Source organism: Dermacentor andersoni, chromosome 2 (genome assembly GCF_023375885.2).
Source record: "Dermacentor andersoni chromosome 2, qqDerAnde1_hic_scaffold, whole genome shotgun sequence".
NCBI classification, from domain to species: Eukaryota; Metazoa; Arthropoda; class Arachnida; order Ixodida; family Ixodidae; genus Dermacentor; species Dermacentor andersoni.
The window spans coordinates 91122008-91138932 of record NC_092815.1 but is presented as its reverse complement, the minus strand read 5'-3'; the positions used below and the strand labels follow the sequence as shown (position 1 = coordinate 91138932).

Genomic DNA, 16925 nt, shown 5'->3' with positions numbered 1-16925 from the left:
ACACTTACCACAACGCTCCCGTCGGGTGAAACGTCAAGAGACATGCCAAGGGTCATATTGTCCTTCAGGTCTCTGTAGCGCATATTTTCAATTGCGTCTTCGTGGAACTCGTTGCCTGAAATGGTCCTTGAATTAATCATTTGACTACTGAATAAGGCCGCGGCGTGTACGTCCTCGGACGGTTGCGTAGCGAATAAGCGTGGCTGCACTGTTATCTGTTCATCATTCCGGAGTTGTAAGTGGTGCCACCGGAGAGAGAGAGAGAGAGAGAGCAAGGACAGGAAAGGCAGGGAGGTCAACCAGACGAGCATCCGGTTTGCTACCCTACACTGGGGGTGGGGGAAAGGGGAATAGAAAGAGGAAAACATGGAGAGTGCCACCGGAACTCCTCGTGAAGTGACAGATGTGCATTAAATATGAACTAACTCGGTATGCTGGGTAACACACGCAGATCACACGTGACGCGCGCACACAAACGACGCGCAAGCCGCAAGCTCCACTGTGACACCAAAGTGAAAATAAAGACAAAGAGTAGGGGGATAATAGAGATAGAGAAATGAGAGAAAAAAAGACTATTCATGTCTGGAGATAACCAAAAGGTTTCAGGTTAAACACAAAGGAAATAGCACACAAATCATGTGCATAGTTGTAGAACAGATGAACGGTACATTAGATAACATTTGATACTGCGGGAGAAAACATGCATATATTCTCGCATATTCCGTGGCATAGTTTGTTATGCTGCTTAAGGCGATATCTATAAATATTCGCATACGTCGATGTCCGTTAGCGGAGCAAAGGCATAGTAAGTAACAACCAAGAAAATTTCATGCTTTCGATAAATTGAAAAGTAGCGACGGTCGCGTTGAGTCGATGCTCCGTTATACGCGTGTCGCTTCGCATAAGTAAAAAATAAAGACCATGCACGAGACGATATCTCGTTAAACTGTGGCATTGGCGCTTTTGTGACATAAGAGAACGTTCCTAAAGGCGACAGCTTCCAAAATTACCAGACAAGGGGTACCAAAATGTCTTCCATACGCGTGCCAAGATCACGAACTCGGCAAACGTATATACATATACCGCTCACGCGCGCCGCGTGGTCTATATACGCAGACTGTTTTAGTTATTCTCACGTCACGCTTCAGAAAGATGTGACAAACGATCCAACAGTTTCGTTTCAGTCTTACTCAACGGTAGGTACCAAACGTGCTGTTTTGTATACACGATACGAGCAGTGAAGACTTGGGATCGGACATATACAGCGTATTTAAGTATTATGCGTATGTAGGTACCATCGCTCGAAAAAAACAACGACAAAACACACACACACACACACACACACACACACACACACACCGACATGTGCCACCGTCGACATGTCTGAAGAGCTCTACTACAGCATGCCACGTGTTCCTCACTGCTTTGTGCAATGTCTTCATTGCTTCATTAAGCTAGCCTTTATTACAGCGTTCAGAGCAGAAATTCAAGATGTTTTATGAAAGTAAACAGACGCGTTTAATGATCACCGGGCGTAACCTCTACTCGGTGCTATGTAGCTCAGCTACGGTGTGAAATTGGTTCGGCGCTGGCGAAACGCACTCACTCACCCGTAGCGTCGACGAGGAGCTCGACGCAGGGCCGGCCTTCCTCGAGTAGCGGACAGCGGTAAAGCACGCCAGGTTCGTGGATTCCGTGCCAGTTGCCGTGCGACGAGTTCGCCCGAATCGCACCTACGAGAGCCCTGCGCAGTCGCAGTGCAAAAAGAGCACCAGCCGGCTAAAGGACACAATCCACAAAGATGAAGCAAACGGCAGTATGATCATTCCCTGATTACTGTAAACTATTAAAGAAGTACGCAACACTTGTTCTTTGTTCAATAAAACTATAAAAATATTTGAGAGAGAGAGAGAGAGAGAGAGAACTGAAATGAAAAAGGCATGAAAGTTAACCGAAATAGAGTCTTTTGGTTTGCTACTGTATGCCGGGGGAGGGGTAAGGACGAAAAGAAAGACAGAGAGATTAGCGGAGAAAGCAAATAAACGCGTGCAAAAGATAGAGGAAGCTGAAACATCTCAAAGAGGCATAGTAATGGACTATGCCTCATATGCCTCAACGTAAAAACTTCCACAGCGTCTCAACCGACTTGTGGTGTGACGACCGTATATGCCAGCATTCCAGGCTGGTCGTCGAGACGAGCCAGCGTGGTCGCGAGTGACTGTGCAAGGACCTAGGCAAAACAATTATGCGGATCCCACGCACTGTGGGAATAGACGTAAGCGAAGCTTTCTGGGCTGTTTGCTTTGGTTGATGATAATTAGCGGTAATGTTGACGGTGAATGTCAACATTACCGCGTTCAGCGTTTAGTGCGATGCGAGAGTGGTGAAATGATGGTATATGTTACCTTGCGTGCACGACTGGCGTTTATCTGCGTAGTACACAGAACACACACAGCGAAACGTGTTTGCTTGAGGCGTGGTTGTGCGTCATTCTTCATAATCTCTGAGAGGGTTTAGCATTATCAGTGCCTCACGTGGTAGGCCACATTGTGGCAAAAGTGCTAAACCTTAATTGAATCATGGGGCTCTACGTGCCAAAACCACGATCGGATTATGAGGCACGCCGTACTGGTGGACTGCGGATTAATGTTGACCTCCTGGTGTTTTTTAACGTGTACCTCAATCTAAGTGCACAAGCGTTTCTTTATTTCGCCCCCGTCTAAATGCGGTTGCCGCGGTCGGGATTGAACCGGCGACCTCGAACCACAGCGCAAAGCTACCGCGGTGGGCATAGAAGTGTTGATTTGACTTGTGACCTCTTCCGTAGTGTAGCCTAGATCCTACGGTGCGCTTTAATGCGGCTGTGCTTCTGCACGCCCTGCGTAAGTTGTTCGCTTAAAAAAATTGCGGGGTGTTTATGCTTCAGAAATAGCAGAAACGTACCGTACCGTACCTTGAACTTAAATTATCCTGTTTGCCCGCAGCCGCTGTCGTGTGTACTAGTAGCGTTTCCTCGCCTTCTCAAGTCACCTTTTCCCTCTCCCGTCCTCCCCCCCCCCCCCCCGATCTATGGGAAAGCGAAGAGCGGCAAGGCTGTCATTCACTCGTTGCGTGGTTGCATTGGCTCCACCCATTCTCTAACATTGCACACGCGTTTTATATTACCGCCGCTTCCTCCGCACTCATCCCTAGCATCCCTGTTTCTTTACCGACGCCAGCCCATCTCCCCGCGGTTCCGTTGTCGTCGTACTTCACAGTTCCTAGCTGTAGTTCACAGCGAACTGCTTCCAACTACTCAACCTACGATAGCAGAGCTACATGCCCTGGCTGCAGCTTTCCATCACCTACATCCGAATTCTTTACAACCTCCGATCATATTTACTGATTCGATGGACGCTTGTCGCCTAAATTCTGCAAGGAACGCTTCCCGGACTATTTCCTCTATCATAAGGCATTGTTTATGCACACCGGCGGAGGTTGGGTGGTCCTGGTCTTGCGGGACTGTCGGGCAATGAACGGGATAACCAGCTCGCCTGTGAAGCTTTACGCCAGACTCCCGACATCCACGAACCAACTCCGCACACTTCGCGGTAGACACCGCACAGCCTAGAACTCTATCGTCTCCTAAGGCGCGTCTTCTCCCCTCCCCACCCGGCACTCCCGCGTACTCATGGCGTTCTACTGAGGCAGGCGCAGTCCAAATCTTTGCTCTCTCCTGCCCGCCTACACCTTCTCCGCACAATATAGGTAGTAGAGACACCTGGGAGACTCTGCTGCGCAGCTCGGACTCTGAGCTCCAGCTCAAGCTCGCCCAACTGGCTGAAGAGGCTACTGGGACCTAAGACCTCCCAGCCTGCATCTGAAGCGGCGGCACCTGCCCCCTGACCTGCGTGTCGGGGTATGTGGGTAGATCACATTATCCGTTGGACAATAAAGTTTATTCTATCTATCGCAGATGAACCTCCACCTGTGTTCTTATGGAGGTTACCCTAACTCCCAAAAATATTGTGGCACTGTCCCCCACCTGTATCTCCCCTTTCTTCTTCCGCGTCTCTCCACCCCTCTACCCCATCGGCTACGTGGCTTACACAAGTCACCTCCTTATTGGTACAAGAGTACCTGGTGAAATTCATCAACGCTGCTTTGAAAGATTGCATCAGCGAGGCCTTGGATTGAGGGCCTCCAACAGCTCTACTATTGATTTTAAATGAAGCATTTCTCTCTCTCTCTCTCTCTCTCTCTCACTCTCTCTCTCCACTGGACGGTTGCACGTTAGTAGAAAAAAAATTAAATTAAATTATGGGGTTTTACGTGCCAAAACCACTTTCTGATTATGAGGCACGCCATAGTGGAGGACTCCGGAAATTTCGACCACCTGGGGTTCTTTAACGTGCACCTAAATCTAAGCACACGGGTGTTTTCGCATTTCGCCCCCATCGAAACACGTTAGTAGAAAGGTAAGCGCTGCAGTTTCTGCAATGATTTTGCTGACGGTCACAGATAATTACAGTCGTCAAGAGGGTACTGTGGTTACGCCCAGGGAGCTCCAGAGGGCATTGTGCGCATGCGACGCGGTGCAAAGGTTCAAACGAGTTTCTCGCGTCACCCTTCCTCTCTACCACGTTCCTGCCATGTATGTGCACCCTCTGAACCACTTCTTGACGCGGCGTGCAAGACAGCTACATCAGCAGCAGTCGAAGAGGCAAAGAAAGCTTTAAGACATGTTCGATAACTTCCTCTCTGCCACAGTCGTCACAAGCAGCACTGTCCTTCCTTCCGATGCGGAAAGCAAATGATTTAGTGAAAGCGACGCCAAGCCACTGTCGGCAAAGTACTAGTGTCTCGGGCAGGGATAGTCCAGATGGAGGAAAAGAGGGGTCCAGTCGATGGAGACGTGTGTGTTGGAAACTTGTGTACCACAAGGATTGGTGTGGCATAATTCGCAAGTACTTGGTTTTGCTGCTGCATCTGCTCTTGACAGCGGGATAGTTTCTGGCGCGCCCTCTTCATGAGCAGATCGAACAGAGGAGAATCAGGGAAGAGAAAACGAAACGAACGAGGCGACATGATCTGTGCATTGCTGTAAAGTAGAGCGATAGGAGTACGGTGAGCCTTTCGTGACTTTCTCGCAGATACTGATCTCACACAGTTTCTATCTATCTATCTATCTATCTATCTATCTATCTATCTATCTATCTATCTATCTATCTATCTATCTATCTATCTATCTATCTATCTATCTATCTATCAATCAATCAATCAATCAATCAATCAATCAATCAATCAATCAATCAATCAATCAATCAATCAATCAATCAATCAATCAATTTCATCGGCAGATTACTTTCACGATTCATTTCCTCATACAAGGAGCCAAAAAGATATTTTGTTGCATTCCGTCGTGGATATTTTGAGACATTATTGTTACGACAATGGAGACACCACGAAAAAACGTGTTGTTACACCTGTCGTTTCATGGCTGTAACATGGCGAAGTTAAACCACAGCGACGTCACACCTGTCGCTGTAAAGCACAACACGGTTGCGTATGGCTGGCTGGCCGAGAATCGCAGAAGTTGCATGTACTGTTCCACCCGACAAGATCCTGTGTCACCTAAAGCAGGCTTTCACTGGCGACCATTAAGGGGGGAGCCTCAGAGAAACATAGACTGCCGCATATATCAACTAGTACGGTGTGTGATAACGTTTTTATTTGTCCATATAAGCTGCTTTGTACAGACAGGTTGCAGAAACGCGGTGCATTACCTACAGAATGTGTAAAGAAAAACAAAAAGCCATCCGGTAAGATAAACATTGTCCCAGGCTGGAACGCTTAGAAAACCAAGGTAAGGATGTCTGAGGCCGATCACGCTGTGAAACTATCGTGAAACATATTGTTTTCCGAACTTTGCACAGTGAATGATCCATGCATCTGCGGGGATATCTGCATAGTTCGCATATGTTTCCGATGATCAGACAATTCTTCCAAATAACAATTGAAAGCTACGGTTTCTGGAGCAAGACGTCTGCTGCTCCCTCAGCCGATTTTGCACCCTGTGGCGCGCGCTTCTCCTCATCGTCATCTGTGAAGTGCACACGCGGGGCGACCACCACATAGATTTACTAACGAGCCTTCCCCAGTGGGCCTGCAGTTAAGCGGTCGTCCGCGGTCTATGAATGACTTGGTTAACTTTGGCGTGGCACTATATATGCATGTCGAAATCATTCGCAGCGGACGAGTCGAAAACATCACACAGTGTTCTTTTTCCCACGACCAGTTTAAAACACATCCGCCGACACAACAAACCATGGATGTCGTAAGGGGAAGGGCGTGAGAGCAAAGTCGATATGTACAGTACACATGCGCCGTACAGAATAAATTCGCACTGCCACGGAAACCGACCGCGCGAAACGGGTATCCAAAAGCCGGGGTGGGAAATGGTGAAAAGCTCAGCTTTTTTTTTCTTGCCGGTGGTGTTGTGCGCAATCGCGTCACTCTCGTGGCGAGCAGCGCGGCTGTGGAAATCGCTTGTCCCGATTCGGAACGGAGGAGGAGGCGCAATGCACTTTCGGGCGCGTTCTTTGCGAAGTGCGCATGCATGACTGACTACCTCACTGGGCCGCGTTATCCTTGCGGCTGAACCTAGGGCAGTTCTATGCGTTCTGGGTGCGCCTGGCCACTCTGACTTTATTTACTCCGTGCGCGGCTTGGTTTCCTGCCCCAGAATGGAAAGCGTCATCGCTCCCCTCCTTTTCGTACGCCAGTGCACGCCCGCGGGGCCAGTCGGTGCGGGCCAACGCAAATTTATGTCTTTATTCATTTTTGAGTGGGAACGTTTGCGAAAGCTTAACTGTGTAACAACCGGCACCTAACCCCATCAGCGTTCTATTTAGGTGTGCACGAATGGAAAAGCCTTTACGCAGCAAAAGTGCGCGGACGGCGACTCCTTTGTTTTCAAGAAATTTAAGGCTCGTCTTAGAGGATAATGCAGTTGCACTTGAAAGACTTTCGCGTTCCCATTAATTATGCGGTGATACAACTGTGCTGACACCAGTATGCTGATGCATAATAATTTGGCACAAGTGGAGCATAGGGCAAGTCATGTAATGCGTTAACAGAGTGCGTGCTAAGGAAAAGGAACAACAGTCGAATACGGCACAGAATGAGGTGGCACGGTGAGACTAGAGACAGTGTAATATATCGATTCCTTCCAGTCGATTCCTTCCTCTATTTCGTCCACCGTTCATTATACCGTTTATAACGCGGGTGGAGCTCCGCTCTGACCACTGACAAATAGCAAAAAGGAATGGAATTGGCCTAGACTTATTACATTATCCCGACCTAGAATGGTTGCAGGCGTAGGATAAGTCGACTGACGTAATACACCGCTTACGCCTGCAGGTTGCTTGCACACCATATACTTATACTCTGTACAAGAGGAAATCATCTGAGAGAGAGAGAGAGAGAGAGAGATTATTTGATTGGTGCTGCACGGAGATGTTTGCTGGCCATACGCCTGGCATGCCACTCCAGGTGCGATTTACGATGCACGATACCATCCGAGCGACACGAACTGTGGCACCGGGGAACGTTCTGGCGAGCACTTCCTGCCTGAGAGCCCACAACATGATCAGCGGCAAGAGATCCTTCGAGGTCGCCTCAAAGCTTTATATACAGTGTGTCCCAGTTATTGTGCCCCAATATTTAAAATTATGCAAATGCCACGTAGCTGGACAGAACTAAGATAATGTTGTTTGCCGCCGCTTGGAGATACTCAGATTATCTTTTCTTTTGCATTCCACATAATTACATAATTACTCTTAGTTAATGTATTTGTCAAATATTATCTTGCGCAAATATTACGCAAAATTGCCACGCGCGTGGCAATTTCGCGAGTATTCGTGGCATCCTTTCACGCTCGGACAAACACTCTTATGTAACACGTATTGAGCAACAGAACGCTGTATCGGGAGTTTTTCACGTTGCGCTACAATTTTCTCATTGACGCTTTTAGTCTACCGTAATTGCAATATTTGAGAAGTTGATTAATTAATTGCGACTAATTATGCAATTAGGCGGAATGCAAAAAAGAAATAATCCGAGTATCTCCAAGTGACGGCAAATCACATTACCTTAGTTCTGTCCAGCCACGTGGTATCTGCATATCTTTAAATCTTGGTGCATGATAATTGGGACACCATCCTGTACAGGCGCCCTTCTTCCACCGTGAAGACAATACTCGGACCCATGGTCATCTCAGTAATCCTCGAAGAAGAAAGAAACAGAGATCAGCTCGTGGAGTAACTTGATCAATTCTTTCTGAAAAAGTATTTTATGTGCATTTTCTTTCTGATCTCTCTTTCTGTCTTCACATGATTAGTTCACGTTTGTGTGGCCTTTACATTCATTCAACCTTTCTTTCTCTCTCTCTTTCTCTCTTTTTTATTTTTTCGTGATCATCAGGCTTGTTTCGGTAGCGTCTTGTTATTTTGTTACCTATTCTTTCTCTTTTTATATTGTCGTTGTAGTTGTTGTTTTTGTTTACAGCAGGCCTTCTCAGTGTCCGTATACCTGTGGTATAGCTGTGGTGAGTTCCTCTTGTGAGCACGGGGTCGTGATCTCGATTATCGATCGCGGCGGCCGCGTTTCTACAGGCCCGTAATGCAAAAGCATTCGTGTGCCATGCTTTCGGCGCACGTTAATTAACCCTAGGCGGTCAAAATTATTTCGTAGCCTTCCACCACCTTTCAATAGACCAGTGATGAATTGATACACATTCGCGTATGGACATACGGACGTTACGTAACTTCAGAAGGGCGGTTTTCTGAGCGAGTCCGCCGTCCACCTTAGTTCGCGCTGCCTCAGTCAAGGTTATATAACTTTGTGCTAGTCTGCAACAGGCTGAATAGAGCACGTGTCGTGCATCCGTAAGGACAGTACACGGTGTGTGCACCGCACATTGCGGGGACTGATCACTAGCATTCACTGTAGCATCGCGTCACCTCATCTTTCACTCTTCCTTTCCCTGTCTCTCGCTAACCCTTCACTCGATTGTGGAGTATAGCACGCTAGAGACAAGCTTCTCCGGACGAATTCTACACCTTTCTTATCATGAAACTCTCTCTCTCTCGCTCGCTCGCTCTCTCTAGGACATTAAACCCCCATGAACCCCCATTCAAGGCACGGAATTTGGTGTACAAGTTAGCCAGAGTTCAGTTATCAACTTACTGTGATTGCTATCGCGAGGAAGCATATACAACGACCGCGAGGCCGTGAGTTTGCATTTTGTCTGCGCCGACAGCCGCCGACCCACAACAACCGTATACATTGCTGCAATGGCCGATGGCGGATGTTCAGGCGGGCTGGAAAGCGCTCTTCCGCTCCGAAATCCGGTGAAGAGGGCCAGAATAAGGCACAGAAAACGGGCGCCGGGCAACTCCCCCGCACTCCGAGGTGCACTCCCCCTCCGGTGGTGTGTCGCTGTAGCTTGCACATCATTTGGAAATCGCGGCCGAGGGTGGGGCGCTTCCTTTCCGTGCTCGCTGCGCGTGTGATACACACGACGCACAGCAGGGCGTCGCGATTCAGACAGCAGGACGACCACGACGACTAAACGGCTCGGGCGCGCTAACGCTTGCGTGGGGCCTCGCTCCTCCGCTTCTGCAGGGTGGGCCCGTGCAGCACCCAGTACGCTGGTATCAAGCGAAGACGACACCCCCCCCCCCCCCCCCCGACAAACACACAAGCTCTCTTTTCCTTTTTCCGCGGCGCATTTCTTTCGCTACAGCTCCTTATCAGGCCAGCGCAGAGTAAACGTATACTGAAAGAGCGGCCTGCCGCTGCTCACACACAGGGATGTATCTCGAGCTGTCATTAGGTCAAAACTCGCGTCCTGTGTTCGGAAGATGTAACTCAGCTTTCAGTCAACGCCCGTTAGTACAACACGGCCGAGACCCCCCCTGCTCCTCCCCCCCCCCCCTCCCGCTCTCTCCCTTCCCTGTAGTACTGACGCGTGGTGCGGTTCTGCAAGAAAAGTTAAGGGATCATATACGCACCCGTACGGCAGACGAATGCAGTCAACTTCGTTTTGTTTATTTACTTGCACATTATTTGTTACAGGTGAACACTCTTTCCGTCTTCCATCATAGTAAACGCGGTAAATCGTATTGCTGTTGTGTCATTAATTGTAGCCTGTGTGAGTTGCCCTTCTTAACTTGTTAGTATTTATTCGTAGTCCACTTGAAAAAGTGGCAGCCGCCTCACCATCAACGTTCATAAAATGGCACCAGCTGCAATAACGTAGAGATTTATACGATGTGCATTGCAGCCCCCCCCCCTTTTTTTTTGGGGGGGGGAAAGGGAATTTCAATTTATTGTTCAAACCACGTATACCATAGCAACGCAATTATTGTTGCATGTCGGAGACTTTGACTCTGGAACGCTTGCTTTACAGTAAAATTAGGCACCTAATGAATCAATGAGATTCTGATAAGCAAACGGTGCTGATACGAGCCGGAGTCCTTCAGACACCGCAGTCAGTTCTTTAAGAGCATATATACCCGCTATTCGGTGCGCGATTTCATGTAGCCCCAAGGTCTGCCGTCAATGGCGTGAAACGACCGGATGTGATACGCTGAGTAAATGTCAAGCTCCACCTGCAGCTGAGCGAAGCTGCTGCTGGTGAGAAGACACGCGCATCGGACGGTCCATATTAGCTGTAGTATATTATGTTTTCTTGTTGATTCAGGCTAGGCGCATGCTAATATACCGAAAGATACAGGAGATCTCGCACGAAATAAACTGAACAAACGTCCATTCTCATCGGTGGAGTGGAAGTAACTTGTTCTAAACTGGCGAGCGGAATTCACCAATACTTCGTGCTTAACGCTGAAGTCAGGATTAAATTTTTTTTCACACTTTACACTTGGCATCTGTAACGCAAAAGAACAGATTCGCCCAGGTAATCATAGGGTTAAGCCGTAGTTTCTTTACACGCAGAGCATATATACTTCCAATGTTGTAAAAAAGGTTTAAAGAAAGAATACAACAAGAATCGGTTATAACTATACGATTTTCTAGTCATTACAGCGACTCTTTATGGCCGAATATTGTTATAAGCGGACTGTATTGGCTGCATTCTTGAGTAACCTCTCACTTAGCTTTGGTTGCAATCTGAAATATTTTTTGTTTGACATACGCTTATCACTGATTAAAAGAATCGATTCGCGTATTCACAAGAAAGTACTTAGGCTATAGGACTGTTCGTAAGAGAAGGTGCCAGCCAATGGTCCCGGTGGAGATAATATAAGCGAAGGCCGGCTGGACCGTGATGAACGCTTCTCACGAAACCAATCGGCGCCATGTAATCGGCCTCATATAATCAGGCGTTCTCTCTTTCTCTCTCTGGGATGGCTGCAAATGAAGAGCCTCCATTACTAGCTTTGAAAGGATGAAACTTTGCACCGAATTCCCCCATTCATATTTATCTCATCTTCCAGCATTCGTTTTGGTTTTTTACGCACAGTACAGCAGTCCTAAACAGTAGGTACAACCGAAAAGCACGAAGGGTGGAGCGCACTAAACTTCACTGCGCGATATTCTTTCGCCAAAAACCAAAATCCGACTTCGTCAAAAGTGACTGCTGCTTTCTACGAACAAAATGGCATGGCAGCTACCTTTACGCAGCCGACGCTGTCTCTGGAAACAATGCAAGCGTGATGATGCACACAGCCCGACCGCCTGTTCACGTAGTACACAGGACCGCTTCTGAAGAAGACAGCCCTGCGCAAGGCTTGTATAACGCCTCACAGCGCTATAGTATAGCAACATTAACCAACACTCCTCACAAACTTTTGATAATGCCTATAGCCCTCAAGTAACGCACCCCCAGCTAACAAATCGAATAAGTAATTTCGGACATGGAATGCGATAAAATAAATAGCAGCATATTTTCACTCTCCTTTACTGAAGAATTTGGACGTGCCACCTGCCTTGTTTTCAACAAATATTGGATCGCCTATCCCATTTTTTTACACTAACTGCTGCCGGCATTCCACCTGAGAATCCAAACTTTGACTCTCGTTCACAGGTCGACATTACGAACGAGAAACTATTAAATAACCTGAAGCATATTTCACCAGTACATTTCTTATGTAATACCATTTGCGGTCAATTTACACAGGTTGCATGCAGAAGGTGCTCCCTTCCCTCGAATATACGGTAACAAAAAACTCGTCACTTAACTGACCGATCTCCTTGAGAGCAAGCTTTAGCTCTCGCGTATCGTATTCAGGTGCACTTCAGAAGCGCAAATCTTCTCATTTGGCTGTTTTCAAAATCAGTCGAACGAAATTTACTACATTCAAACGACAAAAGTCAAATTTTAGCGACTGCTGGGAACAATTTCTTGACTTACGCTTTCAATCACTTTAGTAAAACAGTCGAAAATACTAAAATAATATAAAAATATACTGACAGGAGAAGACGAAACGATAAATGAAAGGCGGGGAGGTTAACCAGGATTAAGCTCGGTGGCCACCCTGATATGGGGTAAGGGGAAGAACAGATTAAGCAAAGGAGACAAATTCAAGAGTTGATGTGCGAGGGAGTCATCGACACATAAACTTTCCTTTGTGAGCCGTAATAAGAACAGATGACATTTCCGCAGACTGACTCTATTATAGCGTCTGGAGCGGACAATGTCGCACTAAAGATTCTCAATAATTTGTAAATAGGAATGTTGGAAGGCTCACGTCCCGAAGGCAACGATTTCACGCAATCTGCAAAATTAATTTTAGAAGTTAATCTATCGTAGACGACGCAATAGATACAATTTACTGAATTGGGATATGTTTTCCTGATAAGGAGCTGTTCGATCAGGACTTGCACATATTCGGTGCTTCCGACTTCTTGGGATTCAATAATTTATGGCAATGTTTGTTAAAATCTTGAGGGCACATTTAAACATATTTGCTCCAAACGGTCTGCAGAAGGTAACTTTTTCTTCGAAATGCGGCAAATTTCATTCGCATCGTTGCAGCGGTTGCATAAATAAAGCACTTCGCCGTTTCGCGCGCATTTGAGCAGGGAAATTGGAATTAGCATCTGGTTATAGCCTTCTCGTAACCAGCATACCTTGTTAGCACTCAGGACACGTCATTTGCTCTCATATATATGCGATCTTTCTTGACTCTCTTCTTGCAGCCTCCCCAGCCTTCCCAACTTTCGCACACTTCAAATTTCGTACCCATCTGCCAGCGTAGGTTTCATAAGCGCGTCTCTAGGAGCCCGTCCGCCCCTTGTGTATGTCCTTCAACTGAAGTTCACGGCACCCTACTGAGAGACGCCTCTCTTTCAACAGACCCTCCTCCACCACCGTCGGCTACCCCCACCTTTATTTTTTCAGTTCAATTTATTTCCCTAAAGACCCGTTTGCAAGGGGACTAAATACATTCTTCGGAGTATTATATTATTTACTTGGCTGGCTGAGTGAGTGAGTGAGCTTGGCCTGGCGGAGCCGTCGATGCTGCCCCAAGTCGTGCCTGGTGTGCGTGCCACCGGTCATTAAAGTAACAGCAAAAGTTTTCGATCAAACCAGTCGCCAATGTATATGCTGCTAAAACCGTCAGACTTAATCGTTCGCGATCGGCCTTCATAAATTACCAGGGCCCGTATTCACAGAAAGTTCTTACGCAATCGAATTGTTAGTAAGAGCGAATTCCAGCCGATTCTGATTCTGGAAATTCGATTAGTGAAGGTGACCAGCCAATGACCAAGAGGACACTCACGAGCGAAGAGCTTCGTGAATTTGGCCCCAGTTGTAATCAACCCTTTACCAATCAATCATGGTCGCGAATTAAACTCTCTGCCTCTTGCTCAACAACAGAACGCCATATAGTTCAGAAGGGTAGTTCAATTCTGTTCCTTTATCTGGCTGGCTCGGCTTGTTTCTTTCATTGTATGTTGCGCTGTACCAGTTCTAGAATCAGAAGGGTGGCTCGTCGGGCGAGTGGCGTCTTCCTTGCATTCGTACTACGTCTTCTTTCAGGCCGTTCGCTTCAAGAGCGCCATACTAAACCACCACGGCTGGCCGAGTTCATTCACTCCCCATATTCACACGACATCAGTGTTCAGTCCTTGAAATCAAAGCCTGCCTTATCACCTCTTCCTCCTCGTCACCGCGAAGAAGCTCTATGTTTTTTTAAATAAAATGCCCCATCCTGAGCTTAATCGCACGCCTTCCATCATCCTGCGGGACCTGCATATCTCAACGCACCGGCCACGCATGCTTCAAGTTTGTCGACCCCGTGATCTTGCTGGCTTTCTTCCCCAGAGCAATAAAAGAGTAGGTCGGCCATCACATCGATGTCTTCACGTTACAGTCCTGCGCTCACAAAACGTCTCGTAAAGTGCCGTCCGCGATGGGCAATTTGCCGCAGCGTTCATCTTGCTGCGATGGTCGCAAAAGTGAGTGGCGGGCGTCTTGTGAATACTGCGGGCCCTGATCAGTCTTGCGCACAGAGTATCATATCATATTCATTGTTCAATTAATGTCGAAATCACACCGCTTTTAATTTGAAATTAAATACTTGTGTGATATCTCTCGAGGAGTCTTGAGGGAAATGAAGTGAAATGAAATAAAACGTGGACATCGAGCTTCCGTCCTGCACGCTGTAAGGAAGCGGTTTCGGTCGTGGTTAATTGCGTGAATCTTTTCTTTTGTATCATGTTATCTTGCGCTACATTGCTCTTCACAATGCCTTACCAAATAAATCAGCAGTCAAATTTTTCGATCAGGTGTGTAGAATTTGAGTTTGAGCACGCGGGAGGTCAATACTGATAAGCAATGATATAGCGTGTTCGTTGTGGGGGGGGGAATAAAGAAAAAGAAAGGAAATTGATGCCAGGTGGGCACGGAGAATCTAAAGTCCTGTGATTAAAAGATGGCACAATGGCCAAGTTAGAGCACATGCTGTCGCTGAACGGTTTGGGACTGCCAGGTCAAACTTTCTCGCTGTTGTTTCCGATCTCTGCCTCCCACTGGCATGGCGTGCGTTTTGGGACAGACAGAAACAGAACTGCTGGGAGATTTTTGAATTCGGACACATCAGCACAATAAGACGCTGGCTTGTAAGTACTTCCACAATTTCTGAAGCGATGTTTTCTAAAGTTCTTTACAGTGAAGCCCAAATCTGCGCATCTCGCGCCTGTAAAATATGAACTCCGAAACAATACAACAGTCGCCGGACTTTCTATGTGCTGCCGTGAATTTCTTCGCTTTTTCCGAAAACTAAAAACTACGACTGTCGTAGTTTGAAAGCAGTGTCATTCTCAAAGTAATTCTTTTTGTACCAACACAGAAGCATGACTATAACGAACGTGTGGATGCAGAAGTTGCAAATTGAGAAATTGATTCTGGCCACTTCATTATACTGAAAAATACTTCTGGACGACGATGTGTTCAATGTTCGTCTAAAGCTGATTCTCCTGACAAGTGGTTCCGGCTGGTAACAATAAAAGAAAGAGCACTATCATGCTTTCTGTACGGATAACTAAACTAAAGCCAGAAAGCATGAAAATAACCTCAACGAAAAAGCCTGCACCGGTAAGCTTCTGCATCGAAGTTAGCCACGGAAAAGTGACAGTAACTAAAGTGATCCCGGCTCGTTCTTCGGGTATACACCAATAAGACTTGTGCGCAGCACTATTTAGTCAACGATTACGAGCTTGCTGACGCTCCCCTGTCAACGATTCATCAGCTTACAGAACTGCGAGGAAGCACATAGGCCATGCGCTTACAACAGTCGAAAGCATGCGAAAGTGCACTTTGCTGGCGCGCGCGTACTCACTGCATTCCGAGCTGGCCGCCCGCATGCAAAGCCACTGAGTATCCAAAGTGACTTCCAGCAGCTCCGCGAAGTACCACAGGAAACTGAGTGTCCAGATTGAACGCGGACGTCAGCGAAGTGGTCATCCAGAGGAAAATCAGGAACAACGGAAGCAGAGCGGGTTGCGCAGGAGATGCCTCCACGGTCGGAGTCGCTGGTCGTTTCTTCGAGTGGGCCATTGGTGCCAGTTCCGGCGGTTGAACCGCGTTTGCTCCAGACACGACGCGCCGCTCTTGACGACGGACCACCTCGGCGGCGTGCGGCGGCAGCCCCCCGCTGTTACTCGGCTGCCGATCGCTTGGCGAATAAAAGAAACAAAGGGAGCGATAATAAAGCGCGCTTCCTTGGGGCAAACATCCGTCGCTCGCCGGCATCCGGCGACGGAGTGGTGGTGGCGGCGGCGGTATGTCCCCTTCCCCTGCGCTAGTCGCGCACGTGCGCACCACTCGGGGCGCCTCGGAAAAGAGCGCGCCGCAAAGCGCGTCGCCGACGCACAGTGTGTGACAGCCGCAACACCAGCGACGACGCCCCGCACGCGTCGCAGCTCCCTTCCTCCCTCCGTTAAAACACTGCGCGATCGGTGCAAACTGCAAAGCGCGGTGGGACCGGCGGCTCTGGCGATGATGTGGTGGGAAAGGAGTCGGCCGTCTCAAGCGCGGCTCGCTTGACAATTCTTCTTTCGCACCGCTCGCGTTTCTGGCGCGCTGCAGCCACGCACGCGTCTCAATTGTGCCGCCGCGTACCACGGAATCGGGTGGCTTGAGTCAACTTCCCGGTGACGACGCCGTGGGCCGTGCCGGCGGACGACCGGTGTCCTTGGGGGAGGGTTGCGCCTTCCGAGGAGGCGAAAGCCACCGCCGGTGATTCAAACAGGTGCGAGCAAGCGCGAAGCCGTGCCGGTCCGTGTGCGTATTGGCTGCTCAATGAGCAAGCCCCGTTTGCGGGGCGAGTCTGTACTACTTACACCTGTGAGCGCGCGCGCCTAGAGCAAGAGTGTTTACTCCGCCGGCTCGTGGTACACCGACTCTCCCCACGTTT

General features: G+C 48.1%; 1 protein-coding gene across 1 annotated transcript in view; it reads right to left on the bottom strand.

Annotated features, from left to right (window-relative positions):
• Positions 1-16613, bottom strand: part of LOC126542022 (integrin alpha-9-like) — a 72352-nt gene extending 55739 nt beyond the window's left edge. The window contains exons 1-3 of the mRNA XM_050188988.3: positions 15849-16613; positions 1611-1744; positions 9-115 (exon numbers count right to left, since the gene is read on the bottom strand). Of these exons, the coding sequence (XP_050044945.1) occupies positions 9-115; positions 1611-1744; positions 15849-16261 (654 nt within the window). The 5' untranslated portion in view covers positions 16262-16613. The remainder of the gene's footprint in view (positions 1-8; positions 116-1610; positions 1745-15848) is intronic.
• Between the last annotated feature and the right edge of the window lie 312 nt (positions 16614-16925).